The sequence below is a fragment of the Micrasema longulum genome, unplaced genomic scaffold (genome assembly GCF_059751315.1).
Source record: "Micrasema longulum isolate JH-2025_06_02 unplaced genomic scaffold, ASM5975131v1 h1tg000248l, whole genome shotgun sequence".
Lineage (NCBI taxonomy): Eukaryota > Metazoa > Arthropoda > Insecta > Trichoptera > Brachycentridae > Micrasema > Micrasema longulum.
The window spans coordinates 1,627,972-1,652,594 of NW_028277453.1; the positions used below are offsets into that span (position 1 = coordinate 1,627,972).

The following is a 24,623-nucleotide window of genomic DNA, read 5'->3' on the forward strand; positions in this document are numbered from 1 at the left end:
TTTATTTTTCCTACCGACCGGTTTCAAAGCTACACAAGCTTGTCAATCAAAGTATATTTATTGTGTATGCAGACAATTGGTAGAATTCCATATTTTATTTGGTAATGTATCCAAAATAAAACAAGTTTATTGGATTATAATTCTACTTTATTTTTTATAAAATATACAAAGGCTATATTGTGACGCGTTTCGTCTTGTTAGGACATTTTCAAACAAACTAACTTAAATATTTACAAAGTTTCCTTATATACTAAAAATAATTGCTATTTTATGTTTGTGGATTTCTATACAAGCCAAAATAAGTAGAGTAATTAAAATTCAATTAGGGTATACTGAGTATATTAGAGGAATATTTTGGTTATATTGGGGAAAAACCTTCCATTATTTAAAAACATTTGTAAGGTGTATGACTTTAATATACACAATATACCCTTTGTATATTTTATAAAAAATATAGTAGAATTATAATCCAATAAACTTGTTTTATTTTGGAAACATTACCAAATTAAATCAAGGTATACTTAACTAACGCATCTTATTCTATTTTATTTTAACATTGATTATTAAATATTATTGAATAAATGTACATTGAAACACATGGAGCTTATAAACCAAGTCTTTTTGTCATATTGTACTTGTAAAGATGAGAACTGTAAAGTAAGATAGATACGATCTTTAAAACTAGACAGGAGTGGATCAAAAGAAATATTGTATATTTGGTTATATATTATTTTTTTCTTATTATAAATCGTTTTTTTAATTTCGAAAATTTCCAAGTTGCATAATTTTAATATTCTATTTTCAACATAAGAACTCAGATGATTTGCGAATTCAGAAAAATTAATATTATTTAGGAAATTAATGGAACTGTCGATGATTTGTAAGTTTGAAGGCAAACGGTTCCAGGCAGAGGGGCCGGCAATGGCAAAAGCATGATCTCAAAACCTAGTGTTTGGGGAGCGCCGGATTTTGACAAGTTTTTCTCTTCCTGAATCAAATGCTGACCTAAGAGTAGATTTTCTTCGACATGTATTTTCCCTAATTCAAAGGTCCGATAGTTATCTTGGAGCCATTTCATGAAGGAATTTGAATACTGTCCAGCAAAGTTTATATTTTATTTTCTATATAGTTTTTAAATATTGATTTAAAAATTAAAATTATGTTAATGGGGACGAGGTTGTAAATTTTTTTAAAGTTCGAAATTAGCGAAAATTGACTAATCTGCTTTCCTTTCATACTTTTTTTTGCTTTTTGTATTATTTAAATGAGTACTCACTGTTATTTGGCATATTATTTATTACTCTCATTCTATACTACAGTATCGTGTGAGTTTTTAGAAACCATATCTCAATTATCGTTTCAACTATGATTTTTTATTTATATATTTTCTATTGATTTCAATGATACTATTATTTTGTGTATTAAGTTATTTTGTATGAATCTAAATCTGTATAATTTGTATTTTAATATTTATATCTGATTTTTCTTTTTTACATTGTCTTCTTCGGAATTGTATTATTTATTATTTGTGTTTTGTTTTTCTGGATTTTTATTCTACTGCCTCACATGTCATGATAATTTAATTGAATTAATTTTACTATGTATTTTTTATTTTTTATTATAATGGCTTGACACGGGCACAACCTAAAAAGTCTTGATACGTTCATTAAAATGTGTAGTTTTGAATGAATAAATAAATTTAATTTTCAAAATTATAATAATGAACACAAAATATTTTATATAAATGCGCTTGTTTGAAAATAAATAAATATATTACATTTTTGGAAAAAAAAATAAATTATATATTGAGACTTTTATATACCATGTGTACTATTTTAAGATCAAATAAATAAAACTTGTATTTTTATGAATGTACAAGTATAAACATATGTTTGTATATTATATGCTTTGCTTTGTTTTATAATCCCAGTCATGGCTGTATGCATCAAGTGTCCCACTTCTGAGAAGTACACAACCCTGTATGTTGCCTGCCCATAGGATATACCCAGTGGTACAAAGCGCCAGGCACTTTCAGTTGCTATCCGCTCTAGTTTTCTGAACTCCTAGTACGTATTCACAAACTTGTGGCTGCAGTGCATAAGAGTTTCCAAGCATTTCTACCTGTCAACAGCAGTGCGAATTATTTAAAACGGTTGTTCAAAACGAACGAACTATTAATTGGGAAACATTCATTAAATATGAAATTACGACGTAAAATGTGACGTAGCAAAATTAACTAACCACATAAAGCCAGCACATGACGAAACATCCCACATGTATATCGTACTTTCCCGTCAAGAGTGATACAAGTAAAAAAAAAATGTTTTTAATTAAGACATTTTAAAGAATTTGAAATATACGGCCTCTGTGCTTACTGGTTCATTCGTCAATCCTTGTAAAGATAACATGATATTTTTACGTATCGGGTGTGTGTTCAAAATATATTAAATATTTCGAGCGGATTTTCACAATTATCTTTATATATATAATTCTTCTGTACGTGTGATCTCACTGAACTCCTCCAAAACGGCTCTACCGATTTTCGTGCGGTTTTCAGTGAAATGTAGATATTTGCACTGTGCGTGTTTGTAAAAATTAAAATAATATCTAAAAAAGTTAAGAGTTAAAATGTTTTATTCATTCTAGGTACAATATTTTTTTTTTTACAAAATTAATTTAATTGTTCTTTTCACTAGGGAAATCTGTTCTTAGGTGGACCAACACATATACATATACATTTACAACTATTTCAACACAAACTTATAAAGTCCATTTAAAAAGAGAATGCAGAAGACGATTTGGAAGTTTTAGAAAACTATTGACAGATCTGCATACCATTGGGTTAAAAAATGAGGAAACATGAAAATTAGTAAATTATAGAGAAAATGCTGTTGCACAGAGCAAATATTAGTCAACCTTTCAAACTAGTCTATCCCAAGGGTTTAACAAAAAAAAACATTTAAAATCACCATGTTAAGCTTACCAAACAATAAGAGGAACATTATTTAAATAAATTAGTTTAATCGGAAATCTAAGAATTTCTCAACTCTGCAAACATGTCAAGGATAAATTCCTAACAAAACCAGTCACACAGGTTTTATGTGGCAAAAATTTGAACTTTTTTGTTCAGAACGTCAGGTACCTATCGTTAAGGTATCTGGCAAAAAAAATATAACTAAAGAGCTTTTGATTTTTCAACTTATATAAAAGCGATAGAAAAGTTGAGTATTGAATTCGATATTAATTCATTTACACATTTATTAGTACGTTATTTAACTTTAAACAACAAACAAATCACGGCGTTTTCTCGTAGAGGTAGACAGAGAAGATAGAACGCCACATCACTCTGTCTTTGCATACAGGGCTTGCTTTCTCTACATCCATACATCTTCTTATGCACGGACGCCGATTATTCCTACTCTTAAAATGACCTTCTTCAAGTATTTGATGGACTTGGTCGTGTAATGCCTTTCTCGGTCTTTCTCCTTTTTTGCATCCATCAACATTTGTATCGTAAATACTTTTAGCCGTTTTTTTTCTGTTCATTCGCTCTACATGTCCAAACCAACCCAAAACCGCTTTTTTAATTCCGTCGATAATGCTTGTCTCAGCCTTATATATTTTACGGATCTCGAAATTTGCGCACCTATCATACATCGTTTTACCACACATTCGCCTGAGATCACATTTTGAAAGCGTTTAACCTACTTTCATAATTATTTTTACAATTCCATACTTCGCTCCCACGCATTAGGGTTGGCACTAGAACTCCGTTGTTAACTACTAGTTTTTCCTCCAGCGACAACAGTTTGTTTGCCGGGGTTGATTTTAGTGTACCGTTAACTCTGTTCTCGGCACTCACCCTCCTTTCAATATCGTCCTCAGTCTTTCACAAATAACAATTGAAAAAACTTCAAGTGACAATAATGTATTGCTAATAAAATTAAGTAGAAATAAATATTTTTTAAAAAGTCATCAAAATCAGGCTGAAGCAAATAAGCAAAGAAGAAAAAAAATATTAGAGTGACATGAAAAAAATGACAATTTAATTTTGAACACTTAAGTATTACTTAAGGTTTCCCTAGAGAAATTTATTAAATTAATTTTGAATTTTTTTTATTAATGTATTCATATTTTTTTATTGATTTCAATAATATGCTTGGTTATCAGATTATTAATTATTACTTTGTTCTAGTTTTCTGACTAACTGTTTTTCAGTATTGATATAAAATTGCTTATAGTTTAATTTACAAAAAATCTTAGAAGTGACCGAGCCATATACAATGGAGATTAACTGAAGAGGATGCTACATACTCGTATTATTGTTAAATGTTTTATTGATAATGTGGAAATAAAAGTGTTTATGCAAATACGATCATTATAATAATTAAATAATCTAGTAACATCAATAAATTCGCCTTTTAATACATTTCTTTTTGAGTAAGTGATTACATTTTCTAATATTAGTCCGTTGTGTGGAATGTTTGGTTCTCATACAAAGATAGGTATTATAATTTTATAAATATTTACAACATAAAGATGCCAATGCGTATTCCGGGATATATCATAATCATTTTAATTGAAGATTAAAAAGAAACGGATTCGATAGTGAACAGACATCATACGAGCAGTGTGCTAACCCTAGAGATTTTGGGAGCATCTACCGAATTCGGTGGAAACTCTGATCCCCCCCTTGCCCGATTATCGAAAACTAATCTACTGAAACATACCGATTTACTTTTGTGAATCTACCGAGGTTGGCAACGCTGCATACGAGTATGCGCACAGCAAAATTTATTTGGAATTAGAATTTTATTTACTAGAATAATTTTATTTCAGTTCATCGAGAGGAAGTAAATGTACGTTTTTATTTAATAATTTTTAACTTTGAATTTAAAATTAAGTTATAAATTTTTTCAACAGTATTTTGAGTTTGTCCAAATATTTGTAGACTAATACTGGATTTCGTCCTTTAGAGAGGTGTTTAAATTGTCATATTACAACAGAGATTGAGATCAGCCGGCTTTGGAGAGAAGTGGTCAGCTTGTTTGTCTACCATGCAAGAGGTCTCAAGTTCGATTCCCGACATGGTTAATATGAAATATTTATATAAAAAGGGTGTTTTCAAACTAAAATATTTTTCAGTCTCTGTACGGGTACCGGAAGCGTAAGACTGATCCTCAATTATTCTAACTGTTTACTTTTTTAAAGTAAAAGAGCTGAAACCTTTATTGATGTGGATGAGATTCATCTGGCTTTATTGTTTCACCTACTAGGCAACGAATTAAAATACTTTTCTAGACTTCATATTTCCATATAAAAATGTGCTCCCTCTATTTTGCAATACATATTAGTAAACAATATTTGAACATTCACAAAACATTGAATATTGGCAACGCTTACTTTATACAAAATTTCAGACAATTTTAGTGATTTTTAAAATTATTTTTTAAACTGCATATTATTATAATAAATATTTAACGACTTAAAATAGTTTATCATGTAACGGTAAAATTATCATCATCATCATCATATCTTCTATGAGAAGCCGATGGTACATAGGGAACTACATTAGTACCTAAACACAGCGTATCTGTTACACAAAAGTAAGTTAATCAGTCTATTCATAGTTTTACTTAGCGGAAAAGTTTTTTGTACAAAGGATACGAATTACTAAAATAATGTAGAAAAGAGTAAGAAGAGAAGGAAGAGTAAAAAAAAATATTAACATAACGAATCTGGTTGTGGTTCTGTGGCTAGGTTTGCGGACTTATGGATACTCCATTTTGATTCCCATTTTCTAATAAAGAGTTATTGACAACTCGTTAAAAATAGCCCCAAAATTGAAATTTTTGGGTAAATCATACAAACGAAATTATATTTTTGTTTTTTATGAATAATCAAAAAAAAAAAATTTAAATAAAGCATCATCATCATAAAATAAAGCGCACCAAGTAGTGGATAGGGTACTGTGTTGGTACACCAAATGTAACGATTGATCGTATGTTATATGAAAGTAAGGTGATCAGTCTTATGTTTTAGGTGCCAGTCCAGGAACAATTAAATCTTGCAGATCAAATACCATTAGAATTCATATTTTATATCCACCCTGCCATGAATCTAACCCTAAACCTCAAGAACGTTAGACAAACGCGCCAACAACTGCACTAATAAGCGAACTTATCTCCTCTCTATTTGTTCTTCAGGATTTTTACCTGACAGGAGCTATGGAGTCAAAAACGCTCTTAGAGGATTCTGATTGTATCTCACATACATAATTGTATTTTTTGTCCGTCCGGACTCAGGAGTACATAAACACAAAGTTCAAAAATAAATCGATAAGACAAAGTTATTTAGTATTTATGAGTAAAATTGTACATTAAAATAATTATATGAAGCAATTTCTTTAGTTTTTGTTTAGTATTAGTTTTGAATACTAGCAATGTTGTAGTTTTCACTGAATTTGCATAAGTAAAATTTCAATTGTTTTTCAAATGACAAAACTTAAGTCTTAACGTCTTATATTTAGTGTAAAACAGGAAGTAACTGCTTGCAGGGTAGAGTGCTGTTTTCCGATCATGGAATCCGAAAATCCACCACTGATAACGATGTCCATATTAACAGAATGAAGATACTAAAATTACATTAAGCCCAGTAAATGCCTAGACTTCTGTATTCCCTTCTCAAAGATGTTTTCTCTCTGTTGCAACAAATTTATATCTGAATAACCCTTAAAAAGGAAATTCAGCCAGTTTGCAAACATTTAGACATACTACTTCATAAAAAATCAACTTTTTCCTCCAACCAATTATTTCAGGAAGCTGAACTTTTGAAGCTACGAGAAATCTATTGCCAGCAATGTCCAAAATATGTTTTTATGCGCCGACATTTATTTCCGGAAAAAATTAATAGATCTAGTCAAAGATTGAATAGTGTACTTGAAATCCCTTGTTGTAAATCCAGACTCGGACAAAGACACTCATTTTTCATAGCTCCAAAACTATTCAATGGATTTCATAAGGAAAATATGATAGAGAGTAACTATTATTTGAATTTGTTTCGATTAAAACTTTTATTCAAATTATGAATGAAAAAAGCAGATTTAAATTGCTTCTTTTTTTATGAATACGATAAAGGAACTTTTATTATAATTTTCTCATTTTTAATGACATTAAAATTGTGTTCTAATATTATCACTAGTTTTTAAACTTTTTGATATCTTCTATCGTATTCTTCCATTAGACTTTATTTCAATTTAAAATAAAATAAAATCACGCAGGCCATGCCTTTGTGGGATTTTCTTTTTATGTTGATGTAATAGTTTTTTTTTGTGTTTGAAACGAATGTTAACCTACCTATTGTAAAATGTAAAGAAATAAATATACTAAATAAAAAAAAAACGTAATATTTAAATCTTACCTTATGATTTCAATTAAAAGCATTTGTACATACCATTCAATCAGAATTAATTTGCAATCTTTTAACTAAAACACTAACATTCATTAGGTAAAATAGTATCATAAATAGAATAAGAAATTAGTTTTCCAAGTCACTTAGTATAAAAAAGCGCAATGGCACTTTGTATAAACAAATAAAAATCATTGCAAGTTATCACTTAAACTTTCACCTCAAAACACGATTTATAACGGCACAAGTATACACTTTTAAAACGGTCAAAAATTAAACACTTCGAATCCGACGAAATGTTTACTAACACTCAGTCAAAATTTAAATTTTAAGGGTATTTATTTTACTGGAAAGCTCTGCGAAAGCTTTACTGAAAGTTTTCGAAGGCAGTAAAATCACGGCGCCTGCAGGAGCGTCCGTACGCGGCAGCGTCGCCTGTACGTCTGTAGCGTCGCGACGTCGGCGTCGGTAGGAGTAGCAAGGATAAGGTTGCGCGATAAAGGATACGGATAAGCCTGTTGCTATCCTGTTCACGTCAAACGGAAATGCAAGAGATGAAAAGATACAATATTCAAACATTGTCAAATATCGCAGTAAAAATGTAAACCTCTGTCGTAACAGACAGGATGTACAGATATTAAGTTTTAGACACGTTTTTTTATTTTAAAAAAAAACTACATTTTGTAACCGATCCATGTTTTTCAATTGAACAAAAAAAAACGTATTGTCATATTATTTCATTTTTAAAAAGTAATTTTTAAATTTTATCTCATTTATGCAAAAAAATCATTCAATTTTTATTTTATTTTTTCGTTCTTTCCTTACAAGTTGATTATTTTTATTCATATTTGTTATATAAGTACTAACGTTTAAATTTTTAAAGCAGTGTTTATATTTTAAATTTTTTTACTAATATATAAAATAAATTGTCTAACCCTTTTAAAAATTTTATATACATACAAAAGGGAATTATTAGGTTAACAATCTTTTTTGAGAGCGTAATTTAAAATTTAACAAATGTGATTGGTTCTGAATTTTGAAAGCATTTTCAAACAAACGGGAAAATAAACGTCTTGACCATAAATTGACAAAAAAAACTAAACTTTCGTATACTTTTAAAATAGCATCTATTTTTTTCCTTTTGACAGTCACATCGTGCGTTGATTTAATTATTACTTTTACTAAATATGCTATTAATAAATTACAACAGAGATAGATAATATTTTAAAGAAGGGAATATGGAAGGCTAAGCGTTTACAGGGCGTATGATCTGTCGATAGCTGGTTTAAGTGGCAACTTTACACACTGTGAAACATTCAACATTTTGCCTTTGTTAAAAAATCAGCATTTCTTCAATTTTTCCCTGTGTTGTCTTTTGTCTACAAGCATTTAGACAAACTCAAAATGTTTTAAATATGAAATGGTTACTTATTTCTAAAACAACAGTTATAATAACATACAAAGCACAATTAAATCAAATGTATTTTCTGCCCATTGCACATTTTTCAATAACCCGCACAAGTAAAATTCGCATTTTCAAATTTGCATACGAATATCAAATTATGTTCATATGCACCGAGTTTGCATACGAGTATTAATTTTATTGCATCATTAAACCACGAAAGATGTATTATTGGGTTAAGGTCATATAGCTGATTTAAAATCCACGTAATTTAATCAACAGATGCTGTTACTTTATAGCCTGTACATTTCTGTGAAATTAAGCATGCATTAATGATGACTTGTAGATATAAAATATTTGATAAAGTTACAATTAAAATTTTATTGAGGACAAATAGGCGACATTCTTACAACGCATGTTCAGAACACAATTGGCGTTTACAGCACTAACATTGTGATTTAATTATGTGTGGTGTAATTAATTTAAATCACTTCTTCTATTTGTGCAACTCTACGATATAGGCTATTATCATGCCAGTATTTATTTTCAGTGCAACCGCTCTGAATAAAGATTTGAAGCTTAAGTAAAACATGCAACACCAATTTCAAATTCTTGGTAACAAAAGTGTCCAAAGGTGATTTGCTAATGAATGTTGGTAAATCGAAAGTTATGGTTTTTGAAAGGGATGAAAATATAACTAAATGTGAGATTAGTCAGATATTTATTTATATCATCAGGTAAAATAGAAAGCTCAGTAATTGTATACTGGAATCGTTGAAAATCTGGGGGTAAATATAATAAATTATTGTTTGCGCTATGTGGATTTAAATAAAGTATAGAAATTTTATTTTAAAAAATTTCGATGTCGCACGGAAAAAATGATAAGGCCGTTAACAATGTAATTGTTTGTAAGAAAATAAGGCTCTTTTGTCAAAATTATATTTCAGGTGATTTTACCATTGAGTGCAATATTCATATTGCTTTTTAAAAATAAATAGTTGGAGCAGCGCTTAATTTTCTTATTGTTATCTAACAACTATATATTATCTTATAATAGAGAGAATTCAAAATATGTTTCTGAGATATCTGTACATAAAAGAGTGCGGGTATCCTTGGCGGTACCTAACAGAGTCGCTCCGGGGTATGCTTGGCTACAACAGTTTAGAGACTAGAAGGAATGTGTATTTGACTACACATTTTTATCGATTGCTGCGCGGTATGGTCGATAATTCTGAGATTATGAGGAGCATTGGTTTGTATGTCCCCGATAATTACCTAAGACAGCGTCAGCCTAGATTGTTTTATATTTCAATATACAGATTCAACTTGCCGATAGTTATGCCTTTTGGAAAGGCTACACTTATGCTGAACAATATTGCTTTGGATGTTGATCTGTTCCATGTATCCAAAGGGGTTTTCCGGAGCAGGATTCTCCTACTACTTTGCCAAAAATGGCTTTATTATTTTTCTTGTTATAATATGTACGCCTTAAATTTTAGTTTGTTATGTACATGTTATTTTTTAAATAAATGAATTGAATTTAATTTAATTCTGCTTAGGATTTGTCAGGACTAAATAGGTAGAATAGATAGTCAGGACACTTCCTGTTTTCTGTCCAATTTTTCCGAGTGAATACTTCCGGCTATTTTCCCTACAGTATACAACTTTGACCCACTTTTGTCAAACTGGATAACAATTAGGAAATGTGGGACGAACAAAGAAACAGAAAGTTTTTAACACTGAAATAAATTGACTAGTTTGCAGTTAACAGATGATGGAAAGTCCTTGCTTTCTAATTAGCCAGAGAACCTTATATTTCATCAAGTACGGTTTAAAACTTTAATTGAGATAAGTTTTAATTTAATTAAATGCCTAAGGTCACTTTTTGACTAATCCAACTCATCATACTTTTCGCATTAAGTTAACCAAACAAACGAACTAAAAAAGATTTCAAATAATATGTTCTTAAATAAACAACAAGTGACTCTTTAATGTGGCATGGTTTTAAAAATTACATATAGGTTGTAAAATTTAAGTATCTGTTAGGGTTATAAAAGCGGTCGATTTTTTTTTTTAATATTAAGGAAGGTTGTACGTTATAAAAAAATGTAAAGAGTGGCCACTGAAACCAGTGGCAGGTCATAAGCCCTCTAAATGCCTAGACTTCTATATTCCCTTCTATATGTATTTCACCAGCGGCCCGCTGCGCCGTTCATTTAAAATTCCTAATGCGGCCCTTAATTCCAAAAGTTTCCTATGATCTTCTTTAAGGGTTGAAACATTCGATGAAAGAAACATGGTTATAAGACATTTAATTTTAGTTTTTAGGCTCTCCTGGTAATTCTATTTTTTTGGTTTTCACTGTTTTATCAATAAATTTTCGAATATGCGAACGCTTATTTATTTATTCAATATACGGCCTAAGCCATTTATAACAGTTACATGATAAAACATATGTACAAAAAACTGAACAAAAAGAAGGGCAATAAAATAGTGGTATACAATATATTAATAAACACGATAAACATTATGTAAGACTTCGAGCTAAACTATACCAATCCATCTTCATCCCACACTGTTTTAGTGGCGAAGAGATCTACGAAAAGCCGGAAGATATATCCCAAAAAATTCCAAGTTGTGTGACCATTGATTAATTTACACATTCTCGAAATTGGGGCATAAACACATAAGTTGATTTAAGAAGATTTAATAAATGGCAGATTTTGACTTCTGGTGACATGGTGGAAAATAAATTGCACAGAGATAGGACATTAAGTGTTTTGAAAATCCATATAAGGTCCATCTCAGTTTTACGTTTCTCCAAGGAAGACAGATTAAGATATTGCTCTATTTCAAAATAGGAAAAATAACCCTTTTGCAATCCGAGCAACCATGTAATTTTTTTTTTTAAAATGGTGTTGGACAAACTTGATATGGTTAATAATAGCCTTTTAGAATGGAAACCTGGAAACCAAATTAGAGAAGCATATTCTAGATGGGATCGAACTTCTTCTTCTTCAGCCTTATTCTCTCCACTGCTGGATAAAGGCCTCTTCCAAACGTCTTCATTCCTTCCCATCACCCGCTTTCATCATCCATGTTTTACCGGCAATAAAGGCGATGTCATCTACCCATCTTTTCTGTGGCCTTCCAACACTTTATTTGTTTGCCCGAACTTCTTTTGTTTGGGATCGAACAAGTGATGCAGTAAATATGTTTGATGGTATTTATATTTTTAAAGTGCGTATTATGATCTATCATCGGCTTGTTTGGTGATCATTTTATAAACTGTGCAACATTTACCTCATCACTGGCTGGATAAACGTATTTATCCAAACTTCATCAAACCAGATATAAAAAATATACCACATTAAAAAAATAAAAAAATATTTTTTTTGTAACCTAACACTCCACACAACAACTCAAAAAATATTTGTATTTTAAAATCGTATAACTTAATGATTCAAAGCACTTAACACCACTGATTTTTATTTTATAATTGAAATGAACTTAAAAATGCTAAAGAATGCTAAACAATTCTAAAATGTGAGATCATTTTAAAGAAAGGATATAAAAGTCTTGGCATTTTACAGGGCTTATGATCTGTCATTGGCAGGTATAAGTGGCCACTTTACGCACTGTGTATTCATCATTCTACCTAAGTTAAATTGTTACATTCTTGCTTTATTTACGACTATTTTATTATCTTTTGTACTTTATATTCGTATCTGGGCAGGTAACGTTATTTATATACATTATTATACACATATTTCAACTGAAAATTAAATTCACCGTAATGAAAAGGCTTGTCAAAATGTGACGAGTATACGATAATACATTTTGCTATCATTATAAAGTATTTATTGTACAGGGTGATAAAAAGGTACTTTATGTAATAAATATGTTAAATATCACGCAACTTTTATTTGTCTTTAAATATAGTTTTTTTTGCACCATAAAAGTCCAAAAAGCCTAATCACAGTAGTGAATTACAGTACAAAACACCAAGGTTCGATTTATTTTTTGTGCTTTCTCCGGGAATCAAACCCAGAACCTTCCATCCAAATATCTTAGCCATCGCCACGGAGGCCGTAATTATTCTACAAATATAAAGGCTAGTACGCACTGAAAATTTTGCTAATATTTTTACAAAATTATATTTTTCCAAATGTGCTTCCTTTAAAAAAATTAAATTGTGTGATCTAAATTAATATTGGCACTTAAACATTTCAAATATAGTCTAAACTATATAGCACAAATCAGTGCCTACTAGTTTTATACAAGTAATAAGATAATACAATTTTACTTTAATTAACTTTCAGAATATACGTATAATTTATACTGACATTGAAATTTTTTTTAGATCGAACTGACTGATGAAAGGACTTTTAGGTTGTTTGGACATGAAGAGAAATGGACACTGAAAGAACGGCTGAAAAGATTTACGATGCAGAAAACGAGGAAGACCGAGACAAATATTTGAAGATGGACATGTCAAGTCAGAATAATCAGCCTGCCTGCATGAGAAGATGTACGAATGCTGAGGCAGCTATGTCTGTATGCAAAGACAGAATTGTGTGGCATTACATCTTACTCAAATGAAAGACATAACCCCCACAATACATCACATACAAATAATATAATCACTAGATCCTCAACACATAAACAACTTAAACAAATACAAACTAATACCACTTTCAGACAAAGGGATTTTGAGTATTATTCAATTAAAATCTATAACCTACTTCCACTATCTATTAAAGCAATTAGTAATGAGAAAATGTTTAAAAAGGCTTTAAAAAAATGGATAGTGGAGCTAGGTAGAAGTAAAATGGATTGTCTCATTCGCCCATACCAATGCTGAATCAACTGCTCCACAACTGTATGGCTTATGTTAGGTTTTTGTTGTTTTCATTGTGTGTTTTGTAATATAAATAATATAGATGTATATAAATACCTTGTTTTTAAAACTGTCTGAATATTTGTTAATTATGTTTGTTTTTTAAGTGAGTCTTCTTTGTTTATTCTCAAATGTAATAAAAAAAAACTAAATTATTAAGTGTCCTCGGCACAGGAAACCCCAGTGAGGTCACATTATTTTTATTATTAATTATAGTTTGTAAGCGAAAAATATGAATAAATAAATAAAATAAATAAATATCATCTCAGTTTGCTCCTAAAGAAAAACGGTTTTTTTTTTGTTGATTTTTAAAAATTATCATTAAGAGTTTCTTTGCAATGTGCGGATCTGAAAAGGCGACAAAACCTATAGACGTTCCCGGGCGAGGGATAGTACTTTCAATAATCGTGACACGTGGTAAATTTTTAATTTTCCATACAAATAGTTTATTAAAAGATGATACGTTAATTGCTATTCGTTCTGAAACACACGTCTATTTGATCCTATTCCTGCTGTCCAGTGACCTGTAACGGCTTTGGAGGGTCGCCTTGTACCTTCCACCTTCCACCTTCTACATTCTACCTCTAGCTATACCTAGTATCCACCCCCGAGGGTACTCAACTGTGTTCAATACACAGACCACTACAGCCTGTTTATTATGGCGGAGGCTAAAAGGGGATGTGCTCATACAAGCTTATGTTTTCTACAGCAATGGTTCTAATTCCGGCAGAATCTATCACCCACCGGCTGCTGGGGAGAAATATTATAACACACACGAGGAAAGATCGGCTTTTGTTTTGTGGTATTGAATCCAAAAGCTTCGTGTAAACTGGTCTAAATATACTTTTTAATCCTGGCTCGGCCAAAATATCATAATTATTTTTTTAAACAATCCGTTTTTTCATTGGCCGCATTAAGATGAAAAATGTAATTTCACTGTATTTTCACCAGCATTTTTGCATTTTTTTCAACGCGTGCTTTTCAACCGACATGTTTCAACTCGATGACAAAATTTTTATGGGTGGGACGTGTTTTCTTATATTGGAAATACGTATATATATATATATATATACTCGTATGTGTATTAACATCGTAAAATTATTCATATCTTTGTATAAAAATAAAATAAAATAAAAGAAGCGACCAAACGATTTCCTTTTTTTAAATTAAAATCATCAAGTCCCTTTTCACATCCTGTTGTGCATAGCGCGGTGCATTAGTACAGCAAATGCAGCATACATTAATCATCTGCTACATGCAGATAATGTGGTCAGTATTACGCTTCAGGTGCCAGTTCAGGGACAATGAAATATTGCAGAGTAAAAAAATAATTTAATTCAATATTATGTCGACAGGTACCGTCGCGCAGTTGATCAAACGGCTAACTTTAAAACAAGCGTCACGGGCTCGAATTCCGCCAGTTGAAAAAAAAAAAAATATTTTTTCTCACTTGCTCTGTGTGTTGTATATTTCATTACCTGCTTCCATATACCCTCTTTACTACCTGCTGACAAGCCTTTAAACAGAGGCTAAGCGAGTTATTCCTTTAAAAAAACCTTCCGGGGAATCGAACACAGTACATTAGTGTGGTGGGCGAAATCGAAAACTACTACACTACAAAGCGACCGTATCTCCCCTAGAGAGTGGCGCTAGAGGTCCTGGTTCTATTTGCATACATGACTGTATTCTTTATAAACTCAGACACGGGCAAAGGATAATATTATCTCATATATATAATTATATTTACATTATATACATTCAATACCTTCAATACCCATTCTCCGCTCTAATTTATTTTGCCTCCTCTTTGGCAGTAGTAGTTGCTCAATTATGGAATAATCTACCCCCTAATGTCAAAGACGCCCTTCTTTTATTTATATTCAAATCACGTATGAAATTTTACTTCCTGAATATTTGAGTTTTTCATTTCTCTTTCCTTCCCTTTTACCCCCTCCTCTCTTCATGGTAAAGTGTAGATTTTCAGTCAATTTTTATTTCTTAAAAAAAACACGTGTTTATCAATATTTTGTTTCATAAGAAAAATATTATAATATATTAACAATATGTTAATATTCTTAAGCTTTTCCATACTGTAAACAAATTTTAAAATATACGTATTTTGTTTTATTTATTTTATCATATTGCATGCGATATATAAATTTAAAAAAATGGAAAGATTTATTTTAAAACTCTAATTAAACGATCGGTAGATTGCACGGACTCTAGATAGTGAAAAGTAGATCTCGGGCCTGATCAAGTTGGCTACCCCTAGTCTGCCTCTGATTTGGATGCTTCTTACCCGGTTTTGGTATACGCGTGAATTTATCAGTAATAATAACTGGAAGGTACCTACATACATTAAGAAGCACCGAGACATCTATTGATAATCTCCTTATTCCACGCGGGTTCACCTTCTGAATTAATTGCTCTGTCGATTTCATTTTCTAATAATACATAACAATAATATAACACTTATATGTATATAAATTTGTTAATAATTTGCGTTCGCCTTTGAAAGTCTTGGGACCATAAATTACTATGTAATTTAAATTAAAAACTCACCTGCTAATTGTTTTTCTGACTGCGCCCTCTGCTTCTGTGGTAGCTGTAATAATAATTTTGAAAATTACTGTAAAAAAAAATAAGGCAAATGTTTAAATAAAACATTTATCTGCATAGCGGATAAGTTTTCAAATTTGTACCCACTAAAGCATTGCTTTACATTTTATTAAATAGTTCATATTAAAATTGACGTCATACTTTGTTTATCTTAGCATACAGTTTACTTTAAATACACACGCTGAATGTATAACGAAGTTAATAAGTAAATAAATTTAAAGAAGATGTAAATTTTTTGATTTTTTTAAATATATATTTAAAGCACTAACTTTGTGGCTTAGAGTATAAAATGTATATACTCTAAGCTTTGTGGTTGTTCTTTGTAATAAATTAAATACAACTAACTTCGTTTTTAATCGCTTATTTTAAAAATAAAAATAAATAAATAATATTTATTTTAGTCCCCTCCTGTCTAGTTTTAAGCGTATCCATCACACCTTACCATCCTTACAAGACAATAAGACTTGATTTATTAGTTTCGTACACAGAATAATACTGATACAATAAAATAGGATAGAATTCAATAGGTAAGTATACCTTGATAAAGAAGATTGTATAGCTTTGAAACCTGTCTGTAGAAAATAAGAATAATAAGTGATTAAAAACAAAGTTGTTTTTATTTATTTTATTTTATTATAGAAGATGTGTTTATCGATATATAAAACGCAAATGAATGTTGACAATTTGCTTAAGAAAAATATTTGCATAATCCAATCATTAACATAAAAAAAAACATAGCTGCAATATTATAATATTCTTAACACTTAAATGTCGACTAAATAACAAATTAAAATAAAAACCAGTTCTATATATATTTTTTGCTTCTTGTTTTTCTTTAAACGCCTACTCATACTCCTGACACGTATTTTTATCATTACAGAGAAAAAAAACTTACGCATTCCTCGCTATCAGCTGTGCCACATCGCCTCTGCATACTACCATCGAGCAGTCTCCTTTTCAGCAGTGCCGGCACACTCGAGCACTTGTTTCCTAAATCCAAAGTCATGGGAGCCATCGACATCTTTAAAGATGCAGAAGAAGGAGATGGTTGTTCTCTACTGGTCTCTAAAAAGTCTTTGAAACTTCGTGAATCGTCCAGATAATCAGCGGAGGAATCTGGACTTTCAGCTGTGGATGATGTAGTATGGTTAATTTTCAGTTTCAAATGCGTTGGCCGTACAGGTTTAGCAGTCTTAAATGTTGAATAAGTACTGGAAATTGATGTTACACTTGAATCCAAAACTGAAGCCTCATCAGTTTCTTCTGCCATTGCTGAACTTTCAACGCCACTAGACGATTGGTTAACATCATAATACTTTCTGTAAAACATATTTCTTCTTAAGGAATTTTCGCTCATAGATGCATTGTTGAAGGAGTCTTCCAAAAGCAGGTTTTCGTTTGAAGACGTGTTGCAAGTATGGTCAGATGCAAGATGCTCTATATCTTCAGGTGAGATGGTTTGTGTTGTGACACTCTCTCGTCTGACCCATACGTCATTACCAGAAGACGCTCTGAAGTATTGGGGGTGTCTGGATGCATTGCTTTGTCTTCTTCTCAATCTCTCCCAGGTCTCTTTTCTTCTACATTTATTGAGTCCACTCTGCCCTGTGAACAAATTAATATTTTATTTTTAAATATTGGTACATGTATAATCATGATTTAATGAGTTAAAGGCTTCAATACATTCTTCTAAGCTTGGAACAATGTTATATCCATATTATTCATCTGTCAATTCAAGGTCTGTTTTGGAATTTGAAGTAAGATTTACACTACGAAAGGGTTAAAACGTATGAAAAACGAAACAACTTTTATATAATCCAGTTAACTTTGTTTGGCTCATTAAAATAAAATAAAATTTAGGACATGAATAATAAAATTGATCATTTTTCATGGCGTGTCAAAATTGAATGCCGATGCAATCAATATAAGCAAGTGTTTTGTCTACACACATTTACACAAACAATATTGCAATATAATTCCAAAATTGATCCAAAAACGTATTATTTAAAAAATCTCATTGTAGCATTATTTTTCTTTTTCATTATAACCTAGCTAAATACTAGTCACTTTATGTTTATGTTAAATTATTCTCAATTTTAATTTGCTTTATTTATATTTAGAACAAAAGGTTTTTTCACTTCAATTTGTCATCTTTTATTTGTCATTTTATATTTGTATGTTTTTTTTTTACTTTTTGGCAGTTTAAAAAAAAAATACTAATTTGTTTAGTTTTAATTATTTGATTGAATTATATAGTTACATTTCATAGGATATATTACATAATAAATTGTTGACTGCTGTGATTATTTCTGTAAAACTTTTTATTTAAAAAGGTTCTTTGAACCGTTGATATATAAATAAATAATTCAGTAAAAAGCATCAATTATTAGATAAAATTTAGCTAAGCGCTGAATGTTTTTTTGATATTATTCATTCAAATAATAATTAAGAGCTTAGGAAATATATATTAATTTTTACGAAACGCAAAAAGTAGACATCATAGGAACGGTATTAATTTCTACTCAAAAATGTTCGATAACATCCTAAATTTAATTATTTTAAGGGAAAACGCGGTCTGACATTTATTCATACAAACGTATTCCCATATTTTCCATCTGGATAATGGTACTAGAGCAGTGGTTTTTTTACACACTATAGATATTTAAGATAGTTTTTTGGTAAATTGTTTATTATGGGAACTAGGACCACACAAAACTCTTAAAAATCCTTACGGTATACAGAAATGATAACTATTCTAATTAAACGCAAAACGTTCTGCCACAGAGAATTTCATTCTGATACTCTTTCTTTGAAAAAAACCAACCAAATCGGTTCTGGTGCAGAAAATGCGACAGCAAAACGTCGATTCTGTCGATTTTAGTAAGTCATAATCAGTCAGACGTGCAGTCTTTTTTGCACAGAATCGGGCAGGCATTTGCGAAAAAGTGACAGAAAAACGATATCCAAATACCCATTCATCAAAATTCGCAGCTACCGCGTTTCCTCTGAAGCCATTGATCTATAGTTCATATTGTCATTCCATAAATCATAGGGTTTCTTTAGTGTTCAATGCCACTTCAAAAACGCTTTTCTCATTGTTGATAATAAAATACGTATTCTGAATTTTGGATTAATTCCAAAAAACAGCTTGTTTATTTTCAATTTGAGTTAAAGAGTGTACTAATGAGATCAAATTCAGACTAGAATTCTTGAATAATTGAATGTTTTCATAGTTCCAATCTCGTAATACTTCCGAGCGGTAAGCAAATAGGTCTTAAAATTAGCGCTTACGAATTAACGCAAGTTTAGTATACTCGCTTTTATTTTAAATCATGGGAAGGATTTCCTCGGGATATGAGAGCTTTTAACACTTGTCTTGTGAGTTTCATACATTCGTAACCGCACTAAAGCGTGTATTAGTTAGAGAGGATGTTAATAACGGTTTAATAAAGGATTATGAGCTTCTCGTATCTAGGGGTTGTAGAAAACTAGGCTATGCAAATAAATTCGTTCATGTTAGTTAACTTATTTCCTGTGCTAAATTGATTCTGTTTGATTATAAAATAAATTAACCCAATTCAAATAAAAAATTTATGTTGCTTCTACATACTTAGTTGTACATAGGAAGTAGGTGCTACTGACATTACAACTATAACCAATAAATCAAAAACTATTCTGTTTTTAAATATTTAAAATTATTTATACTAACGTATACAACCTACATAATGAGCTTATGTGTACATCATAATATGTATGTAAAATTAAAAAACCTTAAATGTTTCTGATATTTTATTACTTTTTGACTATGCTATACAATGTTTACAAATTGTTTACGGATTTAAATAAATAAATATGAAATGTTTAAAATAATTATTAATAATGAAAAAAATGTGGATAAAAAAGCAGATTAAAAAGCTTATTTTTCAATGTACATAGGTATATGTATTCTCTTTTATTGACAAGAATTAATGTACTATTACAATGTCTGTAGTATTCTTCAAGTAGTCTTTGATAATATTTTTTTAATGTATCGTCACACACAAGTCATGCCTGTGGGTTTTTTTGTAAGTGTTAGTGTATTTCAAACGTGTAATATTTATTGTAAAAAAACAGTAAAAAATAAAATATTAATTATCATCATTAAACCCTTATCCGCACTTTGAGGTGTATATGGCACTGCATTGATCCAGTGTATATGTGCAATAAACAAACTCACGGACCAAAGGTCCCCGGTTCAAATCCCACTCTACCACAAATCGATTTCCATTTTTCCAGCACAAGTTATTTACGACTTTTAGGAAACGGTCTGAAAATTTAAATATTTGAGTAAATAATAAGAATTCTAGTATTTTTCTTTTTTTAAATAAAAAAATAATAATTATGATAATAATAATCATATTACCATATATAATAAAATTATTTGTTTTTTCTTACTATAAATGTCCTCTTAGTGAAATTGATGTAAAATAATTATTTAGTTTACGATGATTGTAAAACCGTTTTTTTTACTTAAAAAAATAGTTACCAACACATTCTTGAAATTCAAGTTCTGCTGTATTACGAGAATATGTGGGATTTAATATTCCAAACAGCTAGTTGCAAAATAATGATGTTCTGTTAATTGATCAGCACAGCACAAATTATACGAGGGTAGGCTGAAGTTAGGGCAAGAACAACATCAAAGTACAATTTTTAATCTTCGAAACAATATATTTATTATTCAATTTAGTCACCGTTTAGCCTAACACATCTCCCAACGTTAAATAAGTTTTTTTCAATACGTCACTGAAAAAATATTCCGACTTGATAGCTACCTTTACCAAATAGTCCGAGGTGTAATAACTACCCTGAGGTCTCTCTTGAGTAGAGAAAAAAAATAAAAATCGCAAAGCGTATGATCGGAGGAGTAAGGAGGGTGAAGAGTTGGATCAAACTTCAGGTTTCGCAAAGCCTCTTCAGTTGCGCGCAAAGTGTGTGGACGAGCGTTGTCATGTTGCAGATTTTACGGTATTCCAAATGCCGACACGCTCCTTGGATATTCCAGAAAAGTTTGCGTTAAGTTTTTGAGTTGTTGAGTTGGTCATTTTGAATTAAATCGTCGATGAGTCCGTTGCATGTTTCATCAACAATTACGGCTTTTTAAGGGTTGGAATCATGAAATTTTACTACCGATTTATCAACAGTAGTTCTATCAATAGCATCGATAATATATACAGCTTTTAAATGACAATGTATCTTCAAGAGCACGCTGTTTACTTTACGTCAACGTAGCACTAGAACATAAACTCCATATCTCCGCTTTTTTAAATACATTGGATGAACGCGACGCTTTCAAACCTGCGAATGGGTGTTGAGGGAGAATGTTACTTCCACATGCCACCTGGCGCGTATCTGAAGATCATTTCGGTCGCGTTCTAAAAGCATTTGTGCATTGGTTTTCAGCGTATCTTCGTAGCTTGCATGTACCAATTTTCCTTTTGCGTCGTATTGTAAACTCCAGACAAGATTTGGTGCTAGTCTTTTTAGACTTAAACAATCACTAACATAGACCAGATTTTGTCTCGTGATCGTATTTTTTTATCCGGGCTTTAGTATTTTTCAGTTGTATTTTATTTTATTAATACTTCCAAATAAAAAAGGTTATTTATTTTTAAAACTCAAATGGTAAATCATCGTAAAGAAATACATAAATAAATAATAAATAACATGAACAAAAGGTGCTTGGTAAAAAACGTCTGACCCAAAACAGTTTACTTTGTAAGTCAGACAGTGCCTAACTTTATTTGGTATATTGACTAACCTGGTACCCCTAGAATAATTCAATTTACTCGTAAAATAATGTATAAAACGAAGAAAAAAAAACTCTATTTATCTAAACATAAAACATTATAGATATGATGTCAGATGTGCCAAAAAATGTATTATGAGTATATTGGAGAGATATAAAAAAATGATTGATTTTTAACAACAAAATTCTACACTTTCAGTAGAGTGAGCTTACAAATTATCTTATCTCACAATATAAATGTTTTTTAATACAAATTTGCATGAAATAAAAATATTTTTATCTACCTTTCTCTTGTTCTTTTCTTCCCCTTGGCGGAGGAGAAGCAGTACCAATTCCAGATTCCTCTCCACCTGCACCCTCGTCATTATCTTTTCCTTCACATCTTCGGATGCCCCCCACGTCATCATTTCTCACTCCTCTAGTTTCCCCAGCTCCCGATGAGGATGATGAGCGATTGTCATCGTCTACTGCAGCTTCATCATCAGACACGGAGGCGTTAGTGGAACCTGGGAAAAATTCAATGAAAATATTGAAAACACAGCTTTGGTTTCCATAATATAAATATTTTCAATTTATTTATTTATTTTATTTATGAAGTATTTCATTTTTATAAAAATCTATTAACATGTTACGGCAGAAATGGAAAAAACTTAAGAGGAAGGATTATAGATGTCTAGATATTTACAGGGCTTATGATCTGTCATTGGCTGATTTAAGTGGCCACAATATTTACTGTAATTTTCACCATTTTGCCTATGTTTAACATCCACATCCCTTCAATTCCATTGATTTTTGTTATTTCATTCATTTGAACACACGCCACCCATACAAAAAAAATCAACTCTAGGTAAACCTGTAAGTCCAATAATTTCATAATAAGTTTTTCAGAGATATTTATTTAATTATTTAACCGTTCAGTTTGAGAAAAATAGTAAGTACATGGACATATTGAATCTTACAATTTTATACAAAATTAAAAACAAAGATAACAAAATAAGAAATAAATATAAAAAATTAACACTGTACTATGAAGAGAGGAGAGGAGATGGGAAGGAAAGAAGAAGGATAAAGGAACAACTTAAATATTTAGATAGTGACATTTCAATCTTGACTTAAATGTAAATAAAGAAGTAGCGTCTCTAACATTCGAGGGTAAATTATTCCACAATCGAGCAGCAACTACTGTGAAAGAGGAGGCAGGAAAATTAGGGTGGTGAAAGGGTATTAAAAGGGTTCTAGAGATAGGCTAGCGATATAATATTTTTTTAAGTTTTTCATTATTATTCGTGGATTTGAACATTTTATTGGAAGTGTATACACATGTCGATCCTTCTAATAGTTTCAAGTAGCGTAGAAGAAGTCCTACTGTGCCATTTTCTGACTAATATATTATGCGTGGAAACACGATAATTAACAGCAACTTTCTAACCATTTTCTGCCACCTAAACGGGGCAGCAATTAAAGCCGAGATAAAGCTAAAGTGAGGCGAGAAGCGTCCGGTGGCTTTCTTTATAATTTATTGCCGTGTTGGCTTCCACGGACAAAGTAGCCGGATAGGTAATACCTATCGTGTCAAATGTCAGAGGTCGCCAGCCGATGTTAATTGCTAATTCTAACTGTTTAAATGGCATTGTTCTTGTTTTGCAAATGCGGCGCAGTAAACAGTTAGAGAAACCACTATTCACTTAAATGAGCAACCGTGGACCAAAACCTCTCACCACTTCTCGTGTTGGAATAAATTATTTACGTGTAATTTTAATCTGTTTAAAATCTTATATTAATAAACGAATCCTTAACATCCACCAGCAGAAGTGCGAAACTGTGGGAAACAAGAGACGTTTCGGAAAAAGCGCCCTTGAGGTACTATGTAAGGAAAATGGCGCTATATAAGTTATCCACACTACTAATTTTTTTTTAAAACTTAATACGAACGAAAAGTCATTTTGTTAGGTATAAAAAAATATTCAGTTTAATATTTATTTAGAATTAGCTTAGTAAAAAATACACGGAAATTGTATAAAAAAAATTATTAACATTGTACCAAAATTTTTGTCATTTATCATTTATCATTTATTTATTCATATATATGTACATTACAAAATAAAATATCTAAATTCATACATATAGAAATAATTAGGTAAAATTAGGTATATGTAAAAAAAACACATTAGTATACATAATATCCAAATAATAATATGTTAAAAAAGTAAGAGAATCTTGTAACGAAAAACTCCCTCAGAGACGTAAAAAATGTCAATGTCCAAAGTGATATTGTTCAACATAGAGATAGCCCTTCCAACAGGCATAACAGTCATGTATCACCATCGGATATAAGCTCAGAGTAATAATGCGCAACCCGCGTATAGAGATGCTATTTCGTTCTATAGCATAGAATGAAAGCGTTGTAAATTTGTGGCTTGGTTTTTGGTTTAACAACCGGCGTATAACAAAATGTTTAGTTGCTGTGATGTGAAAATTGAATATAAAAAATGTTTTTTTACATCAAT

General features: G+C 30.8%; 1 protein-coding gene across 3 annotated transcripts in view; it reads right to left on the reverse strand.

The window, feature by feature from the left end:
* Positions 1-24,623, reverse strand: part of cv-c (RhoGTPase activating protein) — a 706,457-nt gene that overhangs the window by 398,315 nt on the left and 283,519 nt on the right. For all 3 annotated transcript variants that reach the window (XM_088223710.1, XM_088223711.1, XM_088223712.1), the window contains 3 exons: positions 22,401-22,622; positions 17,224-17,933; positions 16,272-16,314 (listed from right to left, as the gene is read on the reverse strand). In XM_088223710.1, coding sequence (XP_088079836.1) covers positions 16,272-16,314; positions 17,224-17,933; positions 22,401-22,622 — 975 coding nt within the window. The remainder of the gene's footprint in view (positions 1-16,271; positions 16,315-17,223; positions 17,934-22,400; positions 22,623-24,623) is intronic.